Below are 26,693 nucleotides of genomic sequence, written 5' to 3'. Positions count from 1 at the left end.
TAGGTCGACAGTTATGGATTAAAGCAGGACACTGCAAAAAATTTTTGTAAAGGCTCAGCTAATATTTCAGACTTTGAGAGCCATATGGTTTCTATTTGCAACTGCTTCCTTCTGCCAATACAGCAGAATGTCAATCTACTGGCTGGGCTGTGGTGAAGGAAACTACAGCATTTACTGCAGAGTCACAATATTCATATTCCCCAATGGTTTTCAGGGCAACATTATGGGTGAGGGTCCCAAGGTAATTGATCAGCTCCTCAAACTTCTTCTGACTGGTTCTTGGTGAGGTAACAGGGCAAAGTTACAGGAATCTCAAACATCAAAACTCTGGCTCTAGGCAGTCTATGGTCTAGTGTTTGTGGTCAGCGGTTTCCATCTAGTAAGATCCTGATTTTTGTAAAAACAATTTAAGAACGTGCATCAGATGGTTATCTATATTCCTCAAGGAAAAAAAATCCCTGTAACTTTTAATAGCTGACCTATTATTTATTATTACTTTCTCTTTAACTCGGACAGGCCTAGGAGGCGAAAGATTTTTTCACAGGCAAAAAGTCAGGAATGCATGAGATCTGTCACTGAAACCGCTAACCCTTCCCTGCTCCAGCTCAGTTTCCCTTGCCGCATACTGCCTGTGTATCCCTGGGCCTCTACGGGCCTCAAGCTCTGTGTCACTTCCTAAGATTGAGACGCCTCTGTAAGTGTTTTGTAAATCGGACAAAAAGAGCCGAGTCTTCGCCAAAGTTATGCTCACTTTACCCCTACACACTTCTGGTCCAGCATCCGATGCGCAGGCGCAAGGGGGAGGGCGGCGAGAGCACGCTAAGAAGGGCGGGTCTCACGGTGCAGAGCGCGGGTCCGCTGGACGCAGGGTCAAAGGCGGCGCTGTCGCCCTGGAGACGGCTTACCAGCTGCCCGCGGCCACCGACTCAGCTTTCTTTGCGGAAAACGCGGGGCCAAGAAGCTGAGGCTATGTCGGTTGCCGCCTCCTTCCCTAAGCGCGCGTCCTTTGCTGCAGCTGACGGCTTGCCTGAGACTGAGAACAACGCTGGGGAGCCGGAGAATACCTATATTCTTCGGCCCATTTTCCAGCAAAGGCGGGTAGAAGACGGGCTGTGGAGGAGGCGACCCTCGAGACTCCTGCCGGCCCCAGGCAGAGCTCGCCTAATAGCTAGGGTGTCTGGAAGGAGCGCGGCGGGTGGGGGGTGGGGTGGGATGGGGCGAAACGGACTATGGAGGATGGGGCGGGGCTAGAGGCGGAGGGGCGGGCAGGGGAGGAGCCCGGGTGTTGGCGGAGGAACTTGAGAGGGAGGAAGGGACGTGACCCGGGGAGGAAGGACGGGGCGGGAGAGGATGCGGGGCTGTTCCGCTTGACCTTCCAGCTGCAGGGAACAGCAGAGGACCGGACCACTGATTGCAGGGTTAGAGCGCTCGGAGGTAGTCCCTTAGAGTAGCGCAGTAGGGATAGTTGACTCTCGGAGTTTCAGAAAGTGGGCACAGAGGAATTGAGATGGTTAGATGGCAGAAAACAAACGGCTTGCTTTGAATGCCATTCAGTTTTGAGGGTTCATTTGTGCATAAGTGTGCCCAGAATGCGCTTACTCCTCTGCACGAGACCTGTATGTGTTCATATTATAGTCTTACCCAAGTAGTATCCAGAGGCTTTTGGCTTGCCACCCTGATACCTTCCCAGAATTAAGGCATAAAGTCTTGTGTAGAGGACGGTCAGGGTTGTAGGATCCATCAATAACTTCATTTTCCCAAGATTAAAAAAAAAAAAAATTTAGACTTTCCCAAGCCCCTCCTCTGTTACTTGAAATTACATTCCCAAATCAAGTGCCTGGTGAATACTAGAAGCCAGGAACGTTAGTTATAATGTGATAAAAAGATTTCATGTAGCAATTTTCTGGTGGATAGCGCGTGTGTGTAGTGACCTCAGTCGTGTCCGAGTCTATGCAACCCTATGGACTGTAGCGTGCCAGGCTCCTCTGTCCATGGGATTCTCCAGGCAAGAATATTTGAGTGGGTTGCCATGCCCTGCCCCAGGGGATCTTCCCAACCCAGGGATCCAACACAAGTCTCTTACGTATTGTGCGCTGGCAGGTGGATTCTTCACCACAAGGGCACCTGGGAAGTCCCTGGTGGCTTAGAAGGGCATTAAAAAAGTATGCTGTTATCTTGGTTAAACATTCTGAATACATAGAATGCCCTTCACCTGTGTTTCTGTTGTAATACAGAGCAAGATTAACAGCAAGTATATATTATGTAGAAATAACACTATAAGATTATTTGTGACTTGCTGAATGCCTTTGACATTTCCTGAGAGTGGAAAGGACTTAAAGGAAAAGCCAGATATAGTATGCTTGTTGATTGGAAAACCACATTTTGAACAGATCAAATCCTGTAAATTTATCCGTTATTTAAAATTTGCTGTGAGAACAAGCAGCCAAGAGACCAAAGAAAATACTATTAAGAAGTAGTAAGGGGCTTCTAGTACTACCAAATATTAAGCTGCATTATAAGCTCAAAACTTAAAACATTCTGGTAACTTGGCACATGATAAACAAATCAACTGAGAGACTATATAGCCCAGAAAAGGAACCTAGTGTTGTAATATGTAATAAATGCAACTAAAATGCTAATAATATTGTTAGGGTGGCTAAATTAGGGGAGACTTTTTTCTCTGTCTTCATTTATTCAGTAATTCATTTCTTCAGAAAATATTTGTCTGCTATGTGCTGGATGCTGTTCTAGAAATGGGATATAACAATGAACAAAACAGATAAAAAATTCTGCCCTATGGAGCTTGTGTTGTAGTTGGGTCAGACCACAAACAAGATAATTACATAAGTGAACCATATAGTGTATCAGATAGTAATAAGTACTTGGAAGGGAGCTAGATAAAGTGATATAGTAGGAAGGTGGTTTGAAGTTTTAGAAAGGGTGGCTAGGGAAAGAGACTTTTGAATAAAGACTTGAAAGAAGTGAAGGAGCTAGATATGCATATAAAGAGAGGAACTGGACCTCTTACAGAGGTTAACATCAAGTGCAGAAGCGCTGAAGTTTGCATGTCTGGTGTGGTCCAAGAACATATGGAAGGCTGGTGTGGCCTGAGTGGAGAGAACTAGGGGCAAAGTAGTAGAAAACAAGGTCAGAGAGTTTACTAGGGTAGATCAAATGGGACCTTGCAAGTCACAGAATGTTGCTTTTACTCCGAGTGAGGGGGAAAATATTGGGGTATTTTAAACAGAGGAATGTCATGATCTGGCACGTATTTTAATAGCACCAGTCTAGTTACTGGTTGAGAACAGGTTTTGGGGGCAAAGGCAGACACAGAGACGTGTGAGGAGGTCATGGTAATCAGGAAAGAAGCAGTGGTAGCTTGGAGCAGGGTGGTGGTAGTTGACTGGTGAGTGATTGAATTTTAGGTTATTTTGAAGGTAGAATTGGTAAGATTTGATCATGAATGGGATGAGGGCTCTGAGAAAGACAACCACACTGACTCCAGGGTGTTTGGCCTGAGCAACTGGAAGAATGGAGTTGCCATTGACTGAGATTACCGAGTTTTGGTGAGAAATGATCAGAAGCTCAGTATCGGGTGTACTAAATCTGAGTTGCCTCCTAGTCATCTGGATGGAGCACTGGTGGAAATATGTGGTCTGAAGTTTAGGGGAATGGTCCAGGCTGGAGATATGAGTTTGCAATATGACTTGTTTTCTTAATTTGTTTTTATTACTTTTATAATAAAAATATGAAAAGGAAGGATCAAATGATTGTAATGACAAAAAACTGCAGGAAGTTGAGCTGTGAAGTTCAACTTTAGGATTTTGGAGTTACCAATTAGATGTTTTGAACTGATTCATTTAGGTTCAGACCCTCTGTGGTTAAAGACTGTATCCATGCTGTACTCAAGGAGGAACTGGCCAATGCTGAATACTCTCCAGAAGAAATGCCTCAGCTCACAAAACACTTATCAGAAAATATTAAAGATAAATTAAAAGGTAATAGTGATGGTAATTGGAAAAGACTTGTTCTCTTCAAAATACAATTTTACCAATTTATCTCCTTTACTTTTAAACAAGGGACATAGCTTAGCTGTGAATTCTGTTAAACAAATTTTGCATCGGTGTTGGTCTTCCCAATTATTTGGTAACTTTCACTCATGCAGGTTTTTGCATATGGTGGGAAAAAGCAAAGGTGTGAAATACCTAGTTGTACTGAATGACTATCCAAGATATCCCAGTATACAGAAAGATCGGAAAGTACAGGGGCTCCTTTCCTCCATAACTTCTGATATCTGCTGAGCTATCAAGTCCTCAGCTTCTTATCATATCCTCCCAGATGGACCTCAGTCCATCTCTCTGGCCAAATACTTAACCACTTGCCCTACTCGGCTCTCCACTCCTGCCTCACTCTACACCTGCAGGGCTGATCTCATGCTTTTCCTCCTTGTTCTTTGTCTTTCTATCTCTCTTACTCTCTTTTGTTAATAATGTCATGCCATCTGAAAAGTCCTTTCTGTCTGCCCTTTAAAAACTATTTATTTTGGCTGCACCTCATGGCTTGTGGAATCTTAGTTCCCCAGCTGGGGATTGAACACAGGCCATGTCAGTGAAAGCCTGGAATCATAACTAGGCCGCCAGGAAGCTCGCTACCTACCCTTTGGGGCTGGATCTGGGAGGGATGGTGCAGGGAGGGAGGTGGGAGGGGGATTCAGGATGGGGAACACATGTATGCCCATATTGGATTCATGTTGATGTGTGGCAGAACCAATACAATATTGTAAAGTAATTAGCCTCCAATTAAATTAAAAAAAATTATTTTGGGGGGAAGAATGTCTTTGTAATCATAATACATTTTCATTGTAATAAACCTGGAAAATATACATAATGTGTTTTTTATTTTATTTTTTTAATAATGTGTCTTTTAAAGTTATATAAAAGCCTATTAACCATGATAGTTTCCATTTAATACTTTGATATATTTTATTTTTAATAACATATCTTAAGTTTTAGAAATATAAAAAAATACAAAGAAAATTGCAATTCTATTCCATCATCCAAATTAACTGTTAGTATATTAGCATTGTTTTCAGATTTTTAATGAAATTCTGTTAAAATTATTGTAAAAAATACATGCTTGCTATTAAAAAGTTAAAGTGTAGAAAGATAATTAAAATTAGAATAATCACTTCAAATGCCTATATCCATGAAGAATTATTAGTATTTCATGAATATCATACCAGACCTCTTTTCTGTGTATGCATGCATGCATGCTTAGTTGCTTCAGTCATGTCTGACTCTTTGTGACCCCATGAACTGTAGCCTGCCAGGCATCTCTGTCCATGAGATGCTCCAGGCAAGAACACTGGAGTAGGTTGCCATTTCCTCCTCCAGGATATCTTCCTGACCCAGCTATCTAACCCTGGTCTCCTGCATTGCAGGCATATTCTTTACCTACTGAGCCACCTGGGAAGCCCCTTTTCTATGGATAAATACTTTATGGATAAATACTTTAAAAACAATGATATACTATAGACTATTTCCCATAGCATTGTAGCATTTATTCTATATTTAAATAGTCCCTTCACCATGTTATTTCTATTTCTGAGTTCTTTTTTCTGGTTCATTTCTTACCTAATAAGATTTTGTTGTGAGGTTTTTCAGGAAAGGCTCAGGAATGCTTTATTCCCTAGATTCTTTCATGTTTGAGAATGTCTTTAAACCAAAATATATTTTGGATGAATATAATATTTTGAGTTACTTTTTTTGAGAATCTTATAGATAATTGCTTCACTGTCTTCTTGCATTAAATGTTATCATGGAGAAATCCAAGGCCCGTCTGATGTTCTCTGCAGAAAGAATCCTGTCCTTAACCTTGATGCTCAATAGCTTTTCTAGAGTATAGTTTGATATCGAGCATTTTATGTCTGTTAATCTGTGGATTTTATTCTTTCTATATTGGAGACATTGTCTTGTATCTTTTTTTTTCTTGTACATTTCCAGCTCCATTTGTTAGATTATCTTCTTCAGGACACCAGATATCAATGTGTTGAATCACCTCTGTCTACCACATTTATTATCTTTGCTATAATCTCTTCCTTTTTCTTTGACATATACTTCTGATTATCTTAAGTCAGTAATTCAATTTTCATTTGTGTCCTGTCTCTTGCCATTTGTAAGTGATTAGTTCTGCACTGATAGATATGGGTATTCAGTTTATTTCCTAGGCCTATAGTCTCCCTTTTCATCTTTCTGTTGTTTTGTAATCTGATTGAGTTCTTATTTTATTGAATTTGTAAGCTTATAGTATGAATCAGCTGTGAGGAATTTCTCTTTGTTCCTTGATTTATGTTATCTCCTGGGTTGAGTTTTTTTGTCTTTTAAACAGTAAATTTCTTTTCTTGCTAGTTCTTTGGCTTGTTTTTGCTGTTTTCCTTATTACCATTCAGCTTCTTTTCATTTTTGCTCTGATGTGGTATTGGTGATTTTTTTTTTTACTTTTTAGCTTTTTTTTTTTTTGCCCTCCTCCCACTGTATCTAAGACTATATTATTTTTCCATCAGAACAAATCTTTTGGTATCTTTTCTATCTTACTGAACAGCTTGTAGTTTTCTAAAGACCCCATGCGCTATGTCTTTGCATGTGCTGTGCCCCTCCATAGAATGGAGAGACATTGTTCATTTGATGAAATCTCACTCGTCTTTCAGGACCCAGCTCACTTATCGCATCCTCCAAGAAGTCTTGTCATTCCTTCTCCATTGCCCAGTCAAAGGGAGGAGCCTCCCAGCCCTGTGCTCCTAATGTACCTTGTACATGCCACTCTTTGAATTACTACTCAATGGCATTTTCATTTTCTTTTCTGTGTTTGCCTTCCCAACTACTATGAGTTTCTGTGTCTCCAGGGCCTAGCTCAATACCCGACTTAGAGCAAGAGAGAAAGGAAGGAAGCAAAGACCTATTGAGAGACCGCTGTGGAAGAGAAATGGGTAGACACAGGAGGAAACTTGTCTCTTCTATCCTCATAACACTTCCAGGAGGAAGGTAGTGATACGCCCATTTAACAGTTGAGGGAGACTTAAACAGAAAAGTTAAATAACTTGTCTAAAGTTACACACTTATTAAGCTTACTGTTAGAATTTGTCCTCAAATCTCTGACTCCCAGACTTATAGTCATACTCACTAAGTGTATAGACCAAATGTTTGTGTTCGTTATCAGGCTGCCATATATTTGCTTCTATATAACTTTCTTTTTTATTTTTCTTTCCAGAAATGGGATTTGACCGATACAAAATGGTGGTACAAGTAGTGATTGGAGAACAAAGAGGAGAAGGTGTATTGTGAGTAGTTAGTTTTTCCTTTTGTTTTTATTTTTATAAATTTCTTATTGGGTATTCATCTTCTTGACAATTCAGTAAGTTCCTGTCTTTGCAAGGATGTGAGGAAAGGACAGTGTAATAAAATGCATGTGTGAACTGAAGAGATCCTGGTACTGAGCAGTGAGGTTGACAGTCTGGGTAAGTTCCATGGGGTAACTCACTTTTCATAGTATCTGTAGGCTAATAACCCTTTGAGAGTTTATATGCTCCTAAGATAGTGTAGGATTATGTATATATGTTGCCTTGGTCTTACCATTCTCTTGAATTAATTTCTTTAAAATTGTCTGAGGGACAGTTTTCATAGCTATTGCTATTGGCCTGGGCTTCTGTTTCTTAAAGTACACTCTGTTTTTGTTTTTTTTTTCCGGTCCCGATGTCAGTTACCTAACTTGTTTCTCTTATGTTTTTCTGATTATTCTCTCCTTCACTGGTTCCTCTTTCCTGGCTACACCCCCAGCTGTGAACTTTCTTCAAGGCTCCGGTTTTATTCCACTGCTCTTCTCTGTGCTTTTTCAATGAGGTCATTCATTTTCATGATATCAAACTGTCATTCCCATACTGACAAGTTCAAAATCTGTACTTTTTGTTTTTTCCTGTGCCCAAGTATTAATCTCCTATTTTCCTTTATAAACCGTGCCTAGTTTAGCATTTTGTAAGACAGTATGAAAATATTTGCTGGATGAATTAAAAAAAAAAACAACCCTGTAGATACTATCACTGAGAATTTTCACTGTAGATTGTTAGATTGGGAAAGGACTACATATTTTTTCCAGCGTCCAGTCCCCTTATTTTATGATGACACTTACGAGGTTCAGCATGATTTGCCCCAAATTATGTATCTGGCTTGTGTCAGGGTCGCTGTACTCTTTACCCTGGTGTCCTCTTCCATTTAGTCAAAAGGCTTCAGATTTCTTCACCACAGAGAAACTAGGAAATACTTCATTACTCTGTCGCCTCAGATTCAGTGTGTTCAGATAGAGTTCCATATTTCTCTTTGCTTCCTGTTCCTGAATCAGTCAGACATTTCTGTTTCTCTGTCTCCCACAGTATTACCCAGGTCCCCCTGCTTAAAGTGTGGCGTCTTCTTCTATGTAGCCCTGACTCTCTCTTTGCACACACTGTAACCTGGATGCCAGGGTTGCTTAGCTTCCCCTTATCAACACTTCCAGACTCTGATCTTTCTCCTCTGCAATTCACACACAAGACTAGTGTCCCTGAAGTATGCCCTTACTTTTCTTAAACTCTGTAGAGTTTATTTCAAACCTTGTAAAGCAAAACTCCTCAAACTTGTCCTGACTGACTGTTCAATGTGATCAGGGCAAACTCTAAAGTATGGTATATAAGGCCTCCTTTACCTCCTGTTAAAACTTTCATCATCTAAAATTTCAGGCATATACAACTGCAGACACCAAGGAACTTCCATGTGTCTGTTACTTAGCTTTAAGGTTATCAACCACACATTCATGTTTCATTTATACCTCCACCTACTCTCCCTGCCTCCACCAGATTATTTTGAAGGAAATTCTAGTCATCATATCATTTCATCTGTAAATACAATATTTATCTCTAAAATATAAGGGCCTTTTTTTTTAACATAATAAAATAGCACATTTAAACATTGAAGGTCCTTAATATTATAAAATATTCAGTTGGCTTTTTTTCTCTTCTTAAAACACACCAGGTAAGAGTCCATGCCTGGTGTCAAGGATGTGGGCTCTCCTGTCTTGCACTGATATGTCCTCATCTGTATCGTTGAAGGTAACTCCGTACTACATTTATCCACATTCCTTAAGAGAAAGAGATAGAAGGAAAACATAAATGCCTTTCCATTTTCAACACTTCAAATTTATGATTACACTCTCTTCTGATTTCAGTTGTTTCTGTTGAGAAATCAGCTCTTAGTCTTATTTTTGTTCCTTTGGAGGTGATGTGTCTTTTTTCCTAGCCACTTTAAAATGTTTTTCCTCGTTGTCTTTTTAGTATGATATATATGGTTTTCTTTGTATTTATTCTACTTGAGGTTCTTAGGACATCTTGAATTTGTGGGCTCTTGAATCTTGTCGTATCAGCTTGAGAAAAGTCTTAACCATTTTTTTCTTTTTTTTAAACAAGTCTTTTATCTTAGAATAGTTTAGATTTATAGAAAGGTTTCAGAGATAGTACAGAGAGTTCTTACATATTTCACATCCAGTTTCTTCTGTTATTAACATCTTCTATTAGTTTGGTACATTTGCCACAATTAATGAACCAATATTTATGCATTATTATTAACTGAAGTGCATACATTATTCCAGTTTCTTTAGTTTTTACCTAATGTTGTTTTTCTGGTCTAGGATCCTATCTAGGGTACCATATTACATGTCTCTTCTTAGTCTTCTCTTGGCTATGACAGTTTCTTAGATACTCTTTGGTTTTGATGACCTTTGACAATTTTGAGAGGTATGCTAAGTATTTTGTAGAATGTCCTGCAAATGGGATTTGTCTGCTCGTAATAAGCCTGGAATTACAAATGTTGGGGAGGAAGGTCACAGAGGTAAAGTGCTGTTCTCGTTATATTATTTCAGGGTACATGTTGTTAGCATTACATATTACTATTGATGTTAACTTTGATACCTATCTGAGTAGTATTTGTCAGATTGTCCACTGTAAAGTTACTCTTTCTTTCCTTTTCCATTCTGTACTCTTTACAAAGAAATCATTACGTGCCACCCACACTTCAGGAGCAAGTAGTTATACTGCACCTCCTTGAAGGCCGAGTGTCTACACAAATTATTTGGAATTTTTCAGCATAGAAGATTTGTTTCCTCTTTCCCATTTATTTGTTTATTCATTCATTTATTTATTTCAGTTTGGACTATGGAAATTTATAATTTGGATTATAATCCAGTTCTACTTTATTTATTTCATTGCTCAAATTGTTCCAGCTTTGGCCATTGGGAATTCTTTCGGTTGACTCCTGGGTCCCTTTTACATACCCTGCCATTGTGGGGTTTTTGAGCACATCCTTATTTACTGGCACTATAAAATGTCTCACCTTATCCATTCCCTGCCCCAGCCCTAGAATCAGCCACTTCTCTAAGGAGCCTTGATTCATTTTATTGGATAATGGCCTTAGATACTAAGATCTGGGTGCTATATATGGCTGTTATCCTTTAAAATATTGCCTCTGCTTCCTTGCTCGCTGCTGTCCTTTATGGATTCCAGTTACAAATATTTAGATCTTTTTACAGTAATAGACATATCTCTTATGATGCTATTTTCTGATTTTTTTGTTCTCTGTACTTTAGTTTGGATATTTTTCTATTGACTTGTCCCTCAGTTCACTAATCCTCTTTTCTATTCTGTCTAACCTGATATTAATAAACCCACCAGCTGAATTCCTAACTTGTTATTATACTTTGCAAGTCTAGGATTTCCATTTAAAGTCTTTTTTCATAGATTCTAATTGTCTAGTGAAATTATTTTTTAATCTATGTTCTCCATCCTCCTTCTCTCCTCTTTTTACATTTTGGTCTTAGCAGTGCTTACCCTTGTCTCTGAATTGTGTGTTAGCCTATTTTCTTTGACTATTTTTTTTGTCTTATTAATCTTTAATATGGCTCTGTCTCTTGGCATGCCTACTTTGAGTCCTGGATATTGTGTTAAAAAATTGTAAAACTTGCAGATAATATTATTTTCCTCCAGAAAAGGTTTACCTTTCCTTTGTTATTCAGGTAGAATATGGTCTACTTACCTGAATCCAATCAGATACTGAGCTGAGTTGAAGTTGGCTTGTTGCTGTTTTGATAAGGCATTCTCCATCTTTACCTCACCCTTCTTTCTTGTATGTAGCCCTCCACACCTTTCAACCAAGAACCTGGAGTGTTCATTGGAACCCGATCTACTGACTTTTAGTCCTTTTCTTCTGAGTGTTAAACTCCTCTTCATTCCAAAGGCTTTTTCTGTAATGAATTAGTTTCCTAGAAAAGCAAAAATATGTTCTTTTACGATTCTGGAGATCCTACATTCAGAATGGGTTTTGTTGAGCTAAAATCAAGGTGTTGGCAGGCCTGTATTCTTCTTGGAAGCTCTGGGGGAGGGTTCTCTCCCTTGCCTATTCCATTCCTATTCTTCTAGAGGCCACCTGCATTCCTCAGGTCAAAACCCTTCCTCCATCTTCAATGCCAATAGCATTGCATCTCCAAATGTCCCTCTGACCCTGACCCTCCTGCCTCCCTCTTTCTTTTATAAAGACTCATGATTACATGGAACCCACCTGGATAATCTCCCCATCTTAATATCCTTAGTTATATATCTGTAAAACCATTTTTGCCATGTAATATCACATTCACAGGTTCTGGGACTTAGGACATAGACATACTTGGCCATTATTTTGCCTACCACGTTTAGCTTTTTAGGTTCCTACATGCATAGTTTCAGAATTTAACACATGTCTTGAGGGGAAACCTACCACGTGACAGGCTCAGTTCTACTCTCTCCTTTTTTCACAGGGATCTTGGCCCATTCACATCTCCAGTTTTATGCCACCCCCAACTCCCCAGCCCTGCAAGACTGCCAGCAGTCCTGCAGATTTTTTTTTTCCCCTCAGTAATTGGTCCTTTTCCTGGAGAAAGCCCAGGCTCTCAGCCTCTAGCTCTGTGCTTAGAGTTGGCAAGTGCCCCAGGGAGAGCTTTGCTTCAGAGTTTCAGCTTACTTCATGCGGTTCACCTTTCTCTGGAATTTTGGCTCTCCTAGTCTTTATTTCCTTCAGCAGCTCTCTGATGCATTTTATTTATTCTTTCTAATTGACTTGGTGGGAACATTTGGCCACCTACAAACTGTTCCATCATATTTCTTCTAAGTCTTTGGACATAATTTTATAAATATATAAAAATGTGCATATATATATATATTTAAATGAATATAGCATTCTTTTGTATATAGCCAAGGGTTTTGAAATGACTCAAGTATCCCAGGTTTATCTTGTACATTTTCAGCCACAGTCTTAGAACTGGCCATTTTTCCAAGGAGCTCTGGTTCCTTTTTTTTGGAAATTGTGTAAAGAGACTACAGTTCGAAAGTAAGGATTGTGTTTTGTGCATCTGTGTACCATTTACACCTAGCACTTTGCTTATATATAATACTGAACAAATACTGGTTAAATACATTTTTATATTCATGCTTTCACTTGGTTCTACTCAGCTTAAGTACTGCTTCCTTCATGAAATCTTCTTTGGCTTTTTGTCTTCTCTAAATTCTCTAAAATTCTTCAGCACTTCTACAGATTTAATTCAACTATTGTACAACTTGGACTTGGAGGCTTGGCCTAGATAGACAGTATAATCCCTTTTAATCCTAAATAACCTATAAATCAGCACCAACAATACATGATCTTATTCTTTTGGTGAGTATTATTTTTTTTCACTAAATTAAGTTGAGAATTGTTTGAGGACAAAGCCAGGTTTTACTGATTCTGGACATATGATACTTGCTAAATAAATACTTGATTGATCTGTTAAGTATATTAATTTTATTTCATCCTGTTACAGTTTGGAAATAGATGGAACTTTTTCGATATAAGAATGTGTGACATATTAGGCTGGGGGGAGCTATTCTGTGTAAAACTCAGGGAAAAAAGGCTTTTAAAATTGAACGAATATAGTATGGTATGTGTATATCTTTCTCTACAGACTTGAAGCTTAACTGCCTAGGTTCAAAGCCAAGCTTTGCCACTATATATTATATACTATATATTATAAATTTAGAAAATTTATTAATTTCTCAGTTTCCCTATTTATTAAGTGGGTATATTAATAGTACCTATCTCATAGGATTAAGTAAGTTAATATAAAGCACTTAGACCAATGAGGCACAAAGTAGTGTTCAATAAATGTTAATGATGAATCATATACATACATTTAATAAAAAATAGAACATTTAAAATTACTTTTTAAAACTTATTATATTGTGAATATCTTTTCATGTTCTTAAAAGTGTTTTTTTGTAAAAAATCTTTAATGGCTGCACAGAATTTCATTACTAAGAAATACCATAAAAAAAAAAGAAATACCATAATTTCATTTAGTAATCTAAAACTTCTTCATATTTGTTTCCATTTTCAAATAGACTTTTATTTTGACTGACATTTGTTCTTATCCATTAACTGGGGAGAGGAGAATGGCTCATTTTAGAATTTAGAGGTAGCATAGCATCCTGTAGAGATAATACTGGATAGAATTAGTTAGAAGATTGAATTCTAGTTTAGAATTGTCCCTTTCTTCTCTAGGATCCTATACAGTGATCAGTTCAGTCACTCAGTCATGTCTGACTCTGCAACTCCAGCAGCATGCTAGGCCTCCCTGTCCATCACCAACTCCCAGAGTTTACTCAAACTCATGCCCATTGAGTTGGTGATGCCATCCAACCATCTCATCCTCTGTCGTCCCCTTCTCCTCCCGCCTTCAATCTTTGCCAGCATCAAGGTCTTTTCAAATGAGTCAGTTCTTCGCATCAGGGGACCAAAGTATTGGAGTTTCAGCTTTAGCATCAGTCTTTCCAATGAATATTCAGGACTGATTTCCTTTAGGATGGACTGGTCGGATCTTCTTGCAATCCAAGGGACTCTTAAGAGTCTTCTCCAACACCACACTTCAAAAGCATCACTTCTTTGGCACTCAGCTTTCTTTATAGTCCAACTCTCACATCCATACATGACTGCTGGAAAAACCATAGCTTTGACTAGATGGACCTTTTTTGGCAAAGTAATGTCTCTGCTTTTTAATATGCTATCTAAGTTGGTCATAACTTTTCTTCCAAGGAGCAAGCGTCTTATAATTTCATGGCTGCAGTCACCATCTGCAGTGATTTTCAAGCCCCTCAAAATAAAGTATGTCACTGTTTCCACTGTTTCCCCATCTATTTGCCATGAAGTGATGGGATCGGATGCCATGATCTTAGTTTTCTGAATGTTGAGCTTTAAGCCAACTTTTTCACTCTCCTCTTTCACTTTCATCAAGAGGCTCTTTAGTTCTTCTTCACTTTCTGCCATAAGAGTGGTGACATCTGCATATCTGAAGTTATTGATATTTCTCCCGGCAATCTTGATTCCAGCTTGTGCTTCCTCCAGCCCAGTGTTTCTCATGATGTACTCTGCATATAAGTTAAATAAGTAGGGTGACAATATACAGCCTTGATGTACTCCTTTTCCTATTTGGGACCAGTCTGTTGTTCCATGTCCAGTTCTAACTGTTGTTTCCTGACCTGCATACAGGTTTCTCAAGAGGCGGGTCAGGTGGTCTGGTATTCCCATCTCTTTCAGAATTTTCCACAGTTTCTTGTGATCCACACAGTCAAAGGCTTTGGCATAGTCAATAAAGCAGAAATGTATGTTTTTCTGGAACTCTCTTGCTTTTTTGATCATCCAGTGGATGCTGGCAATTTGATCTCTGGTTCCTAGAACAGGTTGGACTAAATAATTTGTTTGGTCCTTTCCAGACCTACTTTCTCATATTATTGTTCAGAAATTGAACACATTTTATTAGCCAGAAGTCTAGGTATTATTTCCTCTAAAAGTCTGATCTGAAATAATCTTTAACAGAGCTTTCCACCCTGACTACCAAAGAGTTCAAGGTATCTACCTCTTCAGCCATCAAGCAGCCAGTCAGAGTCTGAGGCTACTAGACCCCTGGGCCTGTTACCTCCAGCTGCGAGCAGCCTCATCTGACTCCAGTCCCTTCTAGTGTACCCAGGATCTTCTGCTATACAAATATGATTTTCTATAGGTCATCTCATTCTGTGAAAAGGTTTGGAAGCACTGATGTATAAGAATGTATTGTGGAAGACTTTTGCTTATGGCAGATATATGTGGTTCAGATCCTTGTCATATTGTTGATAATTCTCTACTCTTTGACTTTTTAGCATGGCTGCTCGCTGTTTCTGGGATGCTGACACTGACAACTGTACTCATGATGTTTTCATGAATGTAAGTCTGTTGGAAACCTTTTTTGCCTATCTTAAGGACACATGGGCAAATCCCTTAATATTTGTTAAGATGTGGCGACACTTTATTTATTTATTTTGGCCTCACAGCATGTGAGATTTTAGTTCCCCAACCAGGGATTAAATCCATGCCTCCTGCATTGGCAGTGTGGAGTCTTAACAACCGAACTGCCAGAGAAGTTCCTGAGGCCACTTAAGTTTTAGACATTTGTCTGACACGACTTCTAGATAAGATGATTTTACTGTCCATTTGTATTATTAAAGCAGAAGCCTAGTGTGCTGATTATAGATAAGGACACTTTTATATCTACTGATGATGTAACTCTTCACAAATTTGAAGTAGAAATAGCATACTACTTATTTGGAGCTAACAGACAGCAGTTTGTTAAGCTGCAAAGAAATTTGGGTGGCAGGGATTCCATGAGCAAAGGTGATTTTTCTTTCAGTAATAAAATTAATTACTTTATCTTCAAGCTATTTAGTAAAACTAAGCAAAAGTACAGAGGAATTTTTTTTTCCAGAGGAATTTTTATAAAGAAGTTTCATTTAAACATTGGGACATTATTGACATGAATGTTTCATATATTTTAAACATATGTTGTTATTTGATGCTTATTTCCAGAAAGGATTCTGTCTTCTATCCAAATGCTCTCAGGTTGTGAGTTAGTAGAGTCAGACTTAAAGTAGAGTAGAGTAGAAGAGAAGAACTAGATTGAGTGAATTGGGAGAGAGGCTCCATTTCTAGAGCTGTAACTTTCTAATTGAATGACTGTAGGTAAGTCATTGAGCCTTTCTCTGATTGTATCAGTAATATTAGAAAGCTGTATTAGATATTCCTAAAGACTGGCTGTGGGTGACTAAGAATAATTTGAGGAACTTGTTTAAAATATAGGTGCCAGGGCTGTGCTCAATAAATTCTGATCAAATAAGCCAGGGGTTGGATCAGGGAATCTGAATCTTTAAAAAAGTTCTCCACATGATTATCTTACTGTCAGGTATAGAAGCTGCTGGTGCAGATGATCCTAAGGTACCTTTTAGCTCTAAAATTCTATGGTCCTACCAAAATTTTATTTTATGCTCAACTGACCTGAAGATCACAGGATGGACAGTAGGAAAAGATTAGTCGCTCATTTGTGTCCGACTCAGATCGACTGTAGCCCTCCAGGCTTCTCGTCCATGGAATTCTCCAGGCAAAAATACTGGAGTGGGTATCCATTCCCTTCTACAGGGGCTCTTCCTGACCCAGGGATCGAACCCTGGAACCCAGGTCTCCCGCATTGCAGGTAGATTCTTTACCTTCTGAGGCACCAGGGCAGTGGGAAGTACTATGCAAATCTTCAAATATCAGCTCTCTGGGAGAAGGGTCAAACTCAGGTGGTGGTTTTCCCTGCTCTTTGAAAACTGAATATTTCCTTGAGTCCTTATATGACACAATTCATTCATTCAACAAATAATCCTGAGCTTCTATTATGTGCCTTATATTTTAATGTTTTGATTTTGTTATAATCTGTTATTACATTTAGAAAGTAGAGAAGAAAGTAGGGGATAACCCATAACTCAGTTCCTTTATTGCTAGGAATAAAGTGGTGAATAAGATAGTCATGATTTCAGCTGGTCAAGAGCTTATAAACCCATGGAGACTAGACAATACTCATATTAACCAATATGCAGTTTAAAATTTTAGGTATTATTACTTAGTAATGGAAAAGGCAATGGCACCCCACTCCAGTACTCTCGCCTGGAAAATCCCATGGATGGAGGAGCCTGGTAGGCTGCAGTCCATGGGGTCACTAAGAGTCGGACACGACTGAGCAACTTCACTTTCACGTTTCACTTTCATGCATTGGAGAAGGAAATGGCAACCCACTCCAGTGTTCTTGCCTGGAGAATCCCAGAGACGGGGAAGCCTGGTGGGCTGCCGTCTCTGGGGTCGCACAGAGTCGGACACGACTGAAACGACTTAGCAGCAGCACCAGTAGCAGCAGCATTGCTTAGTAAAGATGATCAGGATCTGGATTTAGAATATAGGATTAATGGGGCAGGTGTCTAAAAGTCATTTTTGAGAGCCTGGTCTAGGTTGCTGACTTAGTCTACTATATCTTTAGTTCAGTTTATTGAGTGTTTATTTAGGCCTCATTTTTCAGTGCTTAAAGTATTTTGTTTATTTGGGAGAAAATCCCAGGAAGGGCCAGTAGGAGTTGAGGAAATGAGAGAGGGGAGAGAAAAGCATATTATTGAACTGATTACTGTGGATAGCCAGGGCTCAATTCCTGTGAAGAACTCTAGGTGGCACTGGAAGAACAGTGCCAATCAAAGGTGGGGTCTATAAGACCAATGCCAGTCTACAAATTGTTTGGTATATGTCTTCAAAAAGATAAGTATATAAATTATGTATAAGGGTTTAGAAACTCTCATGGAATTTGACAGAGTAATTTTATGTTCATTGAATCAAATTAATGAGAAGTTTAGGTTGTATTTGTCTGTTTCTTTTTTCATTTCATTTTCTTAGTTAATAATTTTTATTTTATTTTATGAAAGTATCGTTCATAAGGGATTGGAAATTAAAACAAACAAAAAATGATGCTCCTCACCACAGATAGTACTATTTTATTTTATTTTAGCAATACATATTTTATTGAAGTATGGTTGACTTACAATGTTTCAGATGCACAGCAAGGTGATTCAGTTATACATATACACATATATTATTTTTTAAATTATTTGACATTATAGGTTATTACAAGATATTGACTATAGTTCCCTGTGCTATACAGTAAACCTTTGTTGCTTGTTGCATATCTATTTATTTAAATTAAGAATATGGCATTCTATTCATGCTAAGTCAAACAGGTGGAATCAAAATGTCATAAATTTTTTAGTTAGGCAAAAATTCATAAGTTTTCTAAAATATATATATTATACATATTATTTGTATGTAAGTATATGAAAGCTTTTCTACTATGCTTGAGAAAGAACATCAAAAGGAAAAAGGAAATGGAGTAATTGGTAAACATAAACTAAATGAAATGGGAGTGCTGAATATGAAATAGAAAAAGTGAAACAAACTAGATAGAAATAAAGATAATCATATAGTCCAATTGTTTTTAAACATGACTGCTCATTAGAAACATGTTTGGAGCTCTGGAGAAAGAAAAAGCAGTACCTGGGCATTTGTATTTTTAAAAAATTTCCAAGATACTTCTGATATGCATCTGGATTTTAAGAAGTGATTACAGGATATAGAGTGCTATTATTTTCCTGTTGACCAATCATGATACAGTGGTATTAAGTGAATAATAGTTACATAAATACAATAGTAAAAGGTATTTATCAGTTTTTACAGTCAGTAGCCAGACAAAAAATAAAAGCCAGCCATAATGGAAACATGATTAACCTAACAATATAAAATAATTACATACAATTTGGGCCAGTCAAGCAAAGTGATGTGGTAAGTAGAAGTACATCATCCATGCACGTGTTTTCATCTGCCAAGCAAGTCTGTGTCTTTTGGTTAGTGCATTTAATCCTACTACCATTTTCTTAATTGTTTTAAGTTTCTTTTCTTTTAAGAAATTTATTTATTTTTATTTTTTTAATATAAATTTTTTTAGTTTAATTGGAGGTTAATTACTTTACAATACTGTATTGGTTTTGCCATACATCAACATGAATCCGCTGCGGGTGTACACGTGTTCCCCATCCTAAACCCCCCTCCCTCCTCCCTCCCCATACCATCCCTCTGGGTCATCCCCAGTGCACCAGCCCCAAGCATCCTGTATCCTGGACTGGCGATTCATTTCTTATATGATATCATATATGTTTCAATGCCATTCTTCCAAATCATCCCACCCTGTCCCTCTCCCACAGAGTCCAACAGACTGGAGCCTATTATACAGAGTGAAGTAAGCCAGAAAGAAAAACACTAATACAGTATAATAACGCATATGTATGGAATTTAGAAAGATGGTAATGATAACCCTGTATGCTACACAGCAAAAGAGACATAGGTGTATAGGTTTATTTTCTGTAGGTTTTTGCCTTCTCTGTGTTTCCTACCTAGAGAAGTTCCTTTAGTGTTTGTTATAAAGCCAGTTTGGTGGTGCTGAATTCTCTTAACTTTTGCTGGAAAGCTTTTGGTTTCTCCATCAAATCTGAATGAGAGGCTTGCTGGGTAGAGTCTTCTTGGTTTTAGGTTCTTTCCTTTCATCACTTTAAATATATCATGCCATTCCCTTCTGGCTTGTAGAGTTTTTACTGAGAAATCAGCTGCTAGCCTAATGGGAGTTCTCTTGTATGTTATTTATCCTTTTTCTTTTGTTGCTTTTTTTATTTTATCTTTAATTCTTGTCAGTTTGATTACTATGTGTCTTGGTGTGTTCCTCCTTGGGTTTATCCTGCCTGGGACTCTGTGCTTTCTGGATCTGGTTGACTATTTCCTTTCCCATGTTATGGAAGTTTCCAGCTATTATCTCTTTGAATGTTTTCTCAGGGCCTTTTTCTCTCTCTTTTCCTTCTGGGACCCCTATAACGTGAATGTTGGTGAGTTTACTGTTGTCCCAGAGGCCTCTTAGGCTCTCTTCATTTCTTTTCATTCTTTTTTCTATATTTTGTTCAGTGGCAGTGATTTCCACCATTCTGTCCTCCCAGTCTTTTATTTATTCTTCTGCCTCAGTTATTCTGCTGTTGGTTCCTTCTAGTATATTATTCATCTCTGTTTGTTTGTTCTTTAGTTCTTCTAGGTCTTTGGTAAAGATTTCTTGCATTTTCTCCATTGTTTTCCTGAGATTCAGGATCATCTTGACTATCATTATTCTGAATTCTTTTTCTGGAATGTTGCCTATGTCCACTTCATTTAGTTGTTTTTCTGGGTTTTGATCTTGTCCCTTCATCTGGGACAAAACTTTCTGCTTTTTCATCCTGATTAACTTTATGTAATGTGGTTTTTGTTTTCACTGCTGTGGGTCTGTGGTTCTTCCTGCTGCTTCTGTCTGCCTTCTGATGGAGGAGGCAAAGAGGTTTGTGTAAACTTCCTGATGGGAGGGGCTGGCAGTGGGAAAAACTAGGTCTTGCTCTGGTGAGACAGAGTCTTGCTCGGTAAAGCTTTACTCCAATTGTCTGCTGATGGGTGAGATTGCTGTCCCACCCTCATAGTTGTTTGGCCTGAGGCAACCCAGCCTTGGGGTCTGTGGGCTCTATGGTAGGGTTAATGGTGAACTCCAAGAGGGTTTATGCCAAGGGGGACCTTCCAGGCCTGCTGCTTTCAGTGCCCCCATCCCTGTGGTGAGCTTCTTCCAACCCATGCCTCCACAGGAGACCCTCCAACACTAGCAGTCTCCTATGGGGTCACTGCTCCTTTCCTCTGGGTCTTGGTGCACACAAGATCTTGTTTGTGCCTTCCAAGACTGGTGTCTCTGTTTCCCCCCAGTCCTGTGGAAGTCCTATAATAAGATGCCACTGGCCTTAAGGTCAAATTCCCTGGGATTCCTAGTTCCTTTGTCAGATATGAAAGCTGGTAAGCCTGACGTGGGGTTCAGAACCTTGACAACAATGGGAGAACATTTTTGTTATTATTGTTCTCCAGTTTGTGAGTCACCTACCTGGTGAGTATGGGATTTGATTTTATAATGATTGTGCCCTTCCTACCATCTAGCTGAGGTAGAAATTGCTAGGCAGTGAGTGTAGGACTCTGAGATCTTAGTCTTGTTTTCATAAACATCTGGCTCCATTAGCCTAAAGTTATACCCTTTCTCCCCATTCCTAGAATGTGTGCTTGGTGTGATAAATTATCAGTACTCAGATCCAGGGAAGGGAAGTAACTAACTTCTGTTCCATATGCCTGAGGGAAAGCCAACTGACATTATTAATCTTAAGCCTATACATCAAAGTCAGTTCAGTCAGCTCAGTTGCTCAGTCGTGTCTGACTGCAACTCCATGGACTGCAGCATGCCGGGCCCCCTGTCCATCACTAACTCCCAGAGTTTACTCAAATTCATGTCCGTCGAGTTGGTGATGCCATCCAACCATCTCATCCTCTGTCCCCTTCTCCTCCTGCCTTCAATCTTTACCAGCTTCAAGGTCTTTTCAAATGAGTCAGCTCTTCGCATCAGGTGGTCAAAGTATTGGAGTTTCAGCTTCAGCATCAGTCCTTCCAATGAACACCCAGGACTGATCTCCTTTAGGATGGACTGGTTGGATCTCCTTGCAGTCCAAGGGACTCTCAAGAGTCTTCTCCAACACCACAGTTCAAAAGCATCAATTCTTTGGCATTCAGCTTTCTATATAGTCCAACTCTCACTTCCATACATGACTACTGGAAAAACCATAGCTTTGACTAGATGGACCTTTGTTGGCAAAGTAATGTCTCTGCTTTTGAATATACTGTCTAGGATGGTCATAGCTTTTCTTCCAAGGAGCAAGTGTCTTTTAATTTCATGGCTGCAGTCACCATCATGGCTGCAGTCACCATCTGCAGTGTTTTGGAGCCACTCAAAATAAAGTCTCTCACTGTTTCCATTGTTTACCCATCTATTTGCTGTGAAGTGATGGGACTGGATGCCATGATCTTAGTTTTCTGAATGTTGAGTTTTAAGCCAACGTTTTCACTTTTCTCTTTCACCTTCACGAAGAGGCTCTTTAGTTTTTCTTCACTTTCTGCCATAAGGGTGGTGTCATTTGCATATCTGATGTTATTGATATTTCTCCCAGCAGTCTTGATCCCAGCTTGTGCTTCATTCGGCCCAGCACTTCCCATGATGTAACTTGCATAGAAGTTAAATAAGCAGGGTGAAAATATACAGCCTTGACGTACCCCTTTCCCAGTTTGGAACCAGTCTGTTGTTCTAGGTCCAGTTCTAACTGTTGCTTCTTGACCTGCATACAGATTTCTCAGGAGGCAGGTAAGGTGGTCTGGTATTCTCATCTCTTTCAGAATTTTCCACAGTTTGTTGTGATACACACAGTCAAAGGCTTTGGTGTGATCAATAAAGCAGAAATAGATATTTTTTCTGGAATTCTCTTGCTTTTCCTATAATCCAACAGATGTTGGCGATTTGATCTCTGGTTCCTCTGCCTTTTCTAAAACCAGCTTGAACATCTGGAAGTTCACGGTTCACGAACTATTGAAGCCTGGCCTGGATAATTTTGAGCATTACTTTCCTAGAGAGTGAGATGAGTACCATTGTGTGGTAGTTTGAACATTCTTTGGCATTACTCTTTTCTCTGATTGGAATGAAAACTGACCTTTTCCAGTCCTGTGGCCACTGATGAGTTTTCCAAATTTGCTGTCATATTGAGTGCAGCACTTTAACAGCATCATCTTTTAGGATTTGAAATAGCTCAACTGGAATTCCATCACCTCCACTAGCTTTGTTTGTTGTGAAACACAACTGATGATTATTAATCTTAAATCCATACATCTGGTCCATGTAAAATAAAATGGCCAGGGGGCATGAAAAAGGGTGGCAAATTAATCCAAGGATCAAGAGAAGCCATAAAGATGTTAAGTTAAGCTTATTGACCTTTAAACTGATTAGTTAAAAATGATGTATTTTAAGGGCAGGAGCTAACCAAAAATGTACAGATTAAGGATATAAATGCTGCTGTAAGTCCACATTTGGGTGACTCCCTACCCCCTCTCAGTGTCTATGCTGAGAGCTTTGTACTTTCCTGCTCTTTAATAGATCCTGTTTGCTTGCTACCCTGAGTGTTTGAGTGTTCATGCAGTTCAGTCTTCAGCTCCAGAAACAAGAACTCGGATTCCCATTTCATCTCTACAGCTTCTTCTTTGTTTTTGATGTGGGGTACCTTTTTTTCGGTGGGTTCCAGTGTCCTTCTGTCTGTGGTTATTCAGCAGTTAGGTGCCAGATAGCATTATTTTAGAACACAATAATCCCATCCAAGAAGCCAGGGTACTGGGCTAACTGAAGAATTTGCTTTTGGTTAATAATCACATACTTGAACAATACTTGAACTCATGTTTTCTTGCATCATTGCCAGGCTAGACGTGAGGTTGATGGGTTAGGAGGTACTGAGGCATTCATAAAACGAAGATCATGGCATCTGGTCCCATCACTTCATGGCAAATAGATGGGGAAACAGTGGAAACAGTGTCAGACTTTATTTTTGGGGGCTCCCAAATCACTGCAAATGGTGATTGCCGCCATGAAATTAAAAGATGCTTACTCCTTGGAAGGAAAGTTATGACAAACCTAGATAGCATGTTCAAAAGCAGAGACATTACTTTGCCAAGAAAGTTCCGTCTGGTCAAGCTATGATTTTTCCAGTGGTCATGTATGGATGTGAGAGTTGGACTATATAGAAAGCTGAATGCCAAAGAATTGATGCTTTTGAACTGTAGTGTTGGAGAAGACTCTTGAGAGTCCCTTGGACTGCAAGGAGATCCAACCAGTCCATCCTAAAGGAGATCAGTCCTGGGTGTTCATTGGAAGGACTGATGCTAAAGCTGAAACTCCAATACTTTGGCCACCTCTTGCGTAGAGTTGACTCACTGGAAAAGACCCTGATGCTAGGAGGGATTGAAGGCAGAAGGAGAAGGGGATGACAGAGGATGAGATGGCTGGATGACATCACTGACTCGATGCACATGAGTTTGGGTAGATTCCAGGAATTGGTGATGGACAGGGAGGCCTGGTGTGCTGTGATTCATGGGGTCACAAAGAGTTGGACATGACTGAGCAACTGAACTGAAGCATGTTGAACACCTCTAATAAGCACCTAAAACATGTTTTAACACATTTATTAGGATATGGAGCACATTTTGAGATTCTGAGTTAAAAGGTGGACAAATATATTTTATCAATTAAGAACAAACAACCAGACATCATTTGTCCTTATCCAGAATTTATGACAAGGTGCTGTATTTTCATTATCTGTGATACTATAATGCTGGGAGCCAGCGTGGAGAATCCCGCCCATGGCAAAGGTCATGATGAAGAGGCCTGACAGGCAAAGGCGAGATCAGGACTCAAGGGAACCCCTGGACCTGTTCGAGCATCTACCCCTAAACCATAATCTGTCTGTCTTACTATTTTATGTCTTTCACCAACTCTTCTGACATTAACAGGGGGCTATCCCTGACCACCTTTCTCTGGAAAGAGTTAACTTAGGACTCTAGTTGATAAACCTCCTGGGCATGAAAGGAGTGTTTCAAACCCACTGTTAGCATTCTAGCTTACTTGGCAGGTTTATCCAGACTCTTGCAACATTGTTGAGCCAATACTTGCTGCCAAGTTCTCACATCCCTTATCCATTGTGTTCCTGGGAGTGCATATAGTCAGGATGTAGAAAAAACAAGCAGCAGCTTTAGCATTAGTAACATTAGACTTTGAGTTAGTAAGTTCTTTCTTTGCTGTAACCCACTGAATCTTTGCTCCATAAAAATGTAAGTCTGTACTTTAAGGGTGATGCAGGCTAGGAATTTAAGAAGAAACACTTTAGGAGAAAATTATTGTTCTGGCTGACCAACCTTTATCAAAAAGGGGTCATAAAATATCAACAGGCCTCCGGGCCAGAAGATAATGTACAAAAAATAAGACTCTTGCAGGAAAGAACCTGATATCAATAAAAGTTAATACTGATGTTGAGTTGACTCTGCATTTTTCACCTTGCTGTATGTACAAACTCAGGGTATAAAAGCCCTCTCTGAAAATAAAGTAAACAGGCCTCGCTCACTGAAGCTTGGTCACCCCATGTCATTCTTTCCTTATCTCTTTCTCTATCTTTATTCGCCAACGTCGTCCATCCTGAGGATATCTCTGGACTCTGCTGAGGCTGGACCTCGGCACTATAATATGCTTGGATTTGGTAATGCATATACTTTAAGAAACTCAAAGCATTTTAATTATATTATTTCTTTGATAAATCAGGAAAAATGGGAATACTTATTTTAAGAATAAACATTATGCCTCTTGAGAAATCTGTATGCAGGTCAGGAAGCAACAATTAGAACTGGACATGGAACAACAGACTGGTTCCAAATAGGAAAAGGTGTACGTCAAGGCTGTATATTGTCACCCTACTTATTTAACTTATATGCAGAGTACATCATGAGAAACGCTGGACTGGAAGAAACACAAGCTGGAATCAAGATTGCTGGGAGAAATATCAATAACCTCAGATATGCAGATGACACCACCCTTATGGCAGAAAGTGAAGAGGAACTAAAAAGCCTCTTGATGAAAGTGAAAGAGGAGAGTGAAAAAGTTGGCTTAAAGCTCAACATTCAGAAAATGAAGATCATGGCATCTGGTCCCATCACTTCCTGGGAAATAGATGGGGAAACAGTGGAAACAGTGAGAGACTTTATTTTGAGTGGCTCCAAAATCACTACAGATGGTGACTGCAGCCATGAAATTAAAAGATGCTTGCTCCTTGGAAGAAAAGTTATGACCAACCTAGATAGCATATTCAAAAGCAGAGACATTACTTTGCTGACTAAGGTCCATCTAGTCAAGGTTATGGTTTTTCCAGTAGTCATGTATGTGTGAGTTGGACTGTGAAGAAGGCTGAGTGCCAAAGAATTGATGCTTTTGAACTGTGGTGTTGGAGAAGACTCTTGAGAGTCCCTTGGACTGCAAAGAGATCCAACCAGTCCATTCTGAAGGAGATCAGCCCTGGGATTTCTTTTGGAAGGAATGATGCTAAAGCTGAAACTCCAGTACTTTGGCCACCTGATGCGAAGAGTTGATTCATTGGAAAAGACTCTGATGGTGGGAGGGATTGGGGGCAGGAGGAGAAAGGGACGACAGAGGATGAGATGGCTGGATGGCATCACTGACTCAATGGACGTGAGTCTGAGTGAACACCGGGAGTTGGTGATGGACAGGGAGTCCTGGCGTGCTGTGATTCATGGGGTTGCAAAGAGTCGGACATGACTGAACGATTGAACTGAACTGAAAGTACATTAGCTTGCATTATATTTCTTCATTCAGAAAATCTAATATTTAACCATCCTACTCTTTTAGTTAGCAACTTTGTAGCTATCCTGAGGCAAGAAAATCTATAGCTATACTCTGGAAAACCTGTTTCTTGAAGAAAGGTAAGTCTTCATGATTGAAAACTGATAAAGATCTGAGATGATGTTAATTTCATATCTGTGCTGTCCTTTGGTACTAACTGAAATACTAACTGTGGATTCATGTTTGCTTTCTGTTTTCTTTTCTTTTTTTTTTAGGACAGTTTATTCTGTGTTGTAGCGGCATTTGGCTGTTTCTACTATTGAATCTTGAAAGCTGGAAAAAGATATGACTATGAAGAAATATGAACTTTTTTACATTGTTAAATAAATATCTTGACAAAATAAAGTGGACAGTTTGGCAACTGA

General features: G+C 39.2%; 1 protein-coding gene and 1 long non-coding RNA gene across 3 annotated transcripts; both read left to right on the top strand.

Moving 5' to 3' along the window:
- Nucleotides 1–872: 872 nt before the first annotated feature.
- On the top strand, nucleotides 873–26,693 carry DYNLT2B (dynein light chain Tctex-type 2B). 2 transcript variants are annotated; one of them, XM_012096392.4, is made up of 5 exons: nucleotides 873–1,094; nucleotides 3,865–3,998; nucleotides 7,267–7,336; nucleotides 15,272–15,335; nucleotides 26,544–26,693. In XM_012096392.4, exons 1-5 carry the CDS (start codon nucleotides 970–972, stop codon nucleotides 26,589–26,591), a joined length of 441 nt encoding a protein of 146 aa, XP_011951782.3. In that variant the 5' UTR covers nucleotides 873–969; the 3' UTR covers nucleotides 26,592–26,693. The 2 variants fall into 2 exon arrangements, with proteins under 2 accessions (XP_011951782.3, XP_060275166.1); XM_060419183.1 differs by lacking the exon at nucleotides 26,544–26,693 and having other exon boundaries at nucleotides 15,272–18,432.
- Nucleotides 7,343–13,421, top strand: LOC132660190 (uncharacterized). The gene is made up of 2 exons (XR_009601500.1): nucleotides 7,343–7,513; nucleotides 9,057–13,421. It is a non-coding gene; the product is annotated as an uncharacterized LOC132660190 (long non-coding RNA).

The sequence above is a fragment of the Ovis aries genome, chromosome 1 (genome assembly GCF_016772045.2).
Source record: "Ovis aries strain OAR_USU_Benz2616 breed Rambouillet chromosome 1, ARS-UI_Ramb_v3.0, whole genome shotgun sequence".
Classification (NCBI taxonomy): domain Eukaryota; kingdom Metazoa; phylum Chordata; class Mammalia; order Artiodactyla; family Bovidae; genus Ovis; species Ovis aries.
This window is presented reverse-complemented; position numbering and strand designations above follow the sequence as displayed.

Coding starts and splice junctions, on each gene's coding strand:
- DYNLT2B (XM_060419183.1), top strand. CDS start 970: ATGTCGGTTGCCGCCTCCTTCCCTAAGCGCGCGTCCTTTGCTGCAGCT. Junction 3,999..7,266: donor TATTAAAGATAAATTAAAAG/GTAATAGTGATG, acceptor TTTTCTTTCCAG/AAATGGGATTTGACCGATAC. Junction 7,337..15,271: donor CAAAGAGGAGAAGGTGTATT/GTGAGTAGTTAG, acceptor TTGACTTTTTAG/CATGGCTGCTCGCTGTTTCT.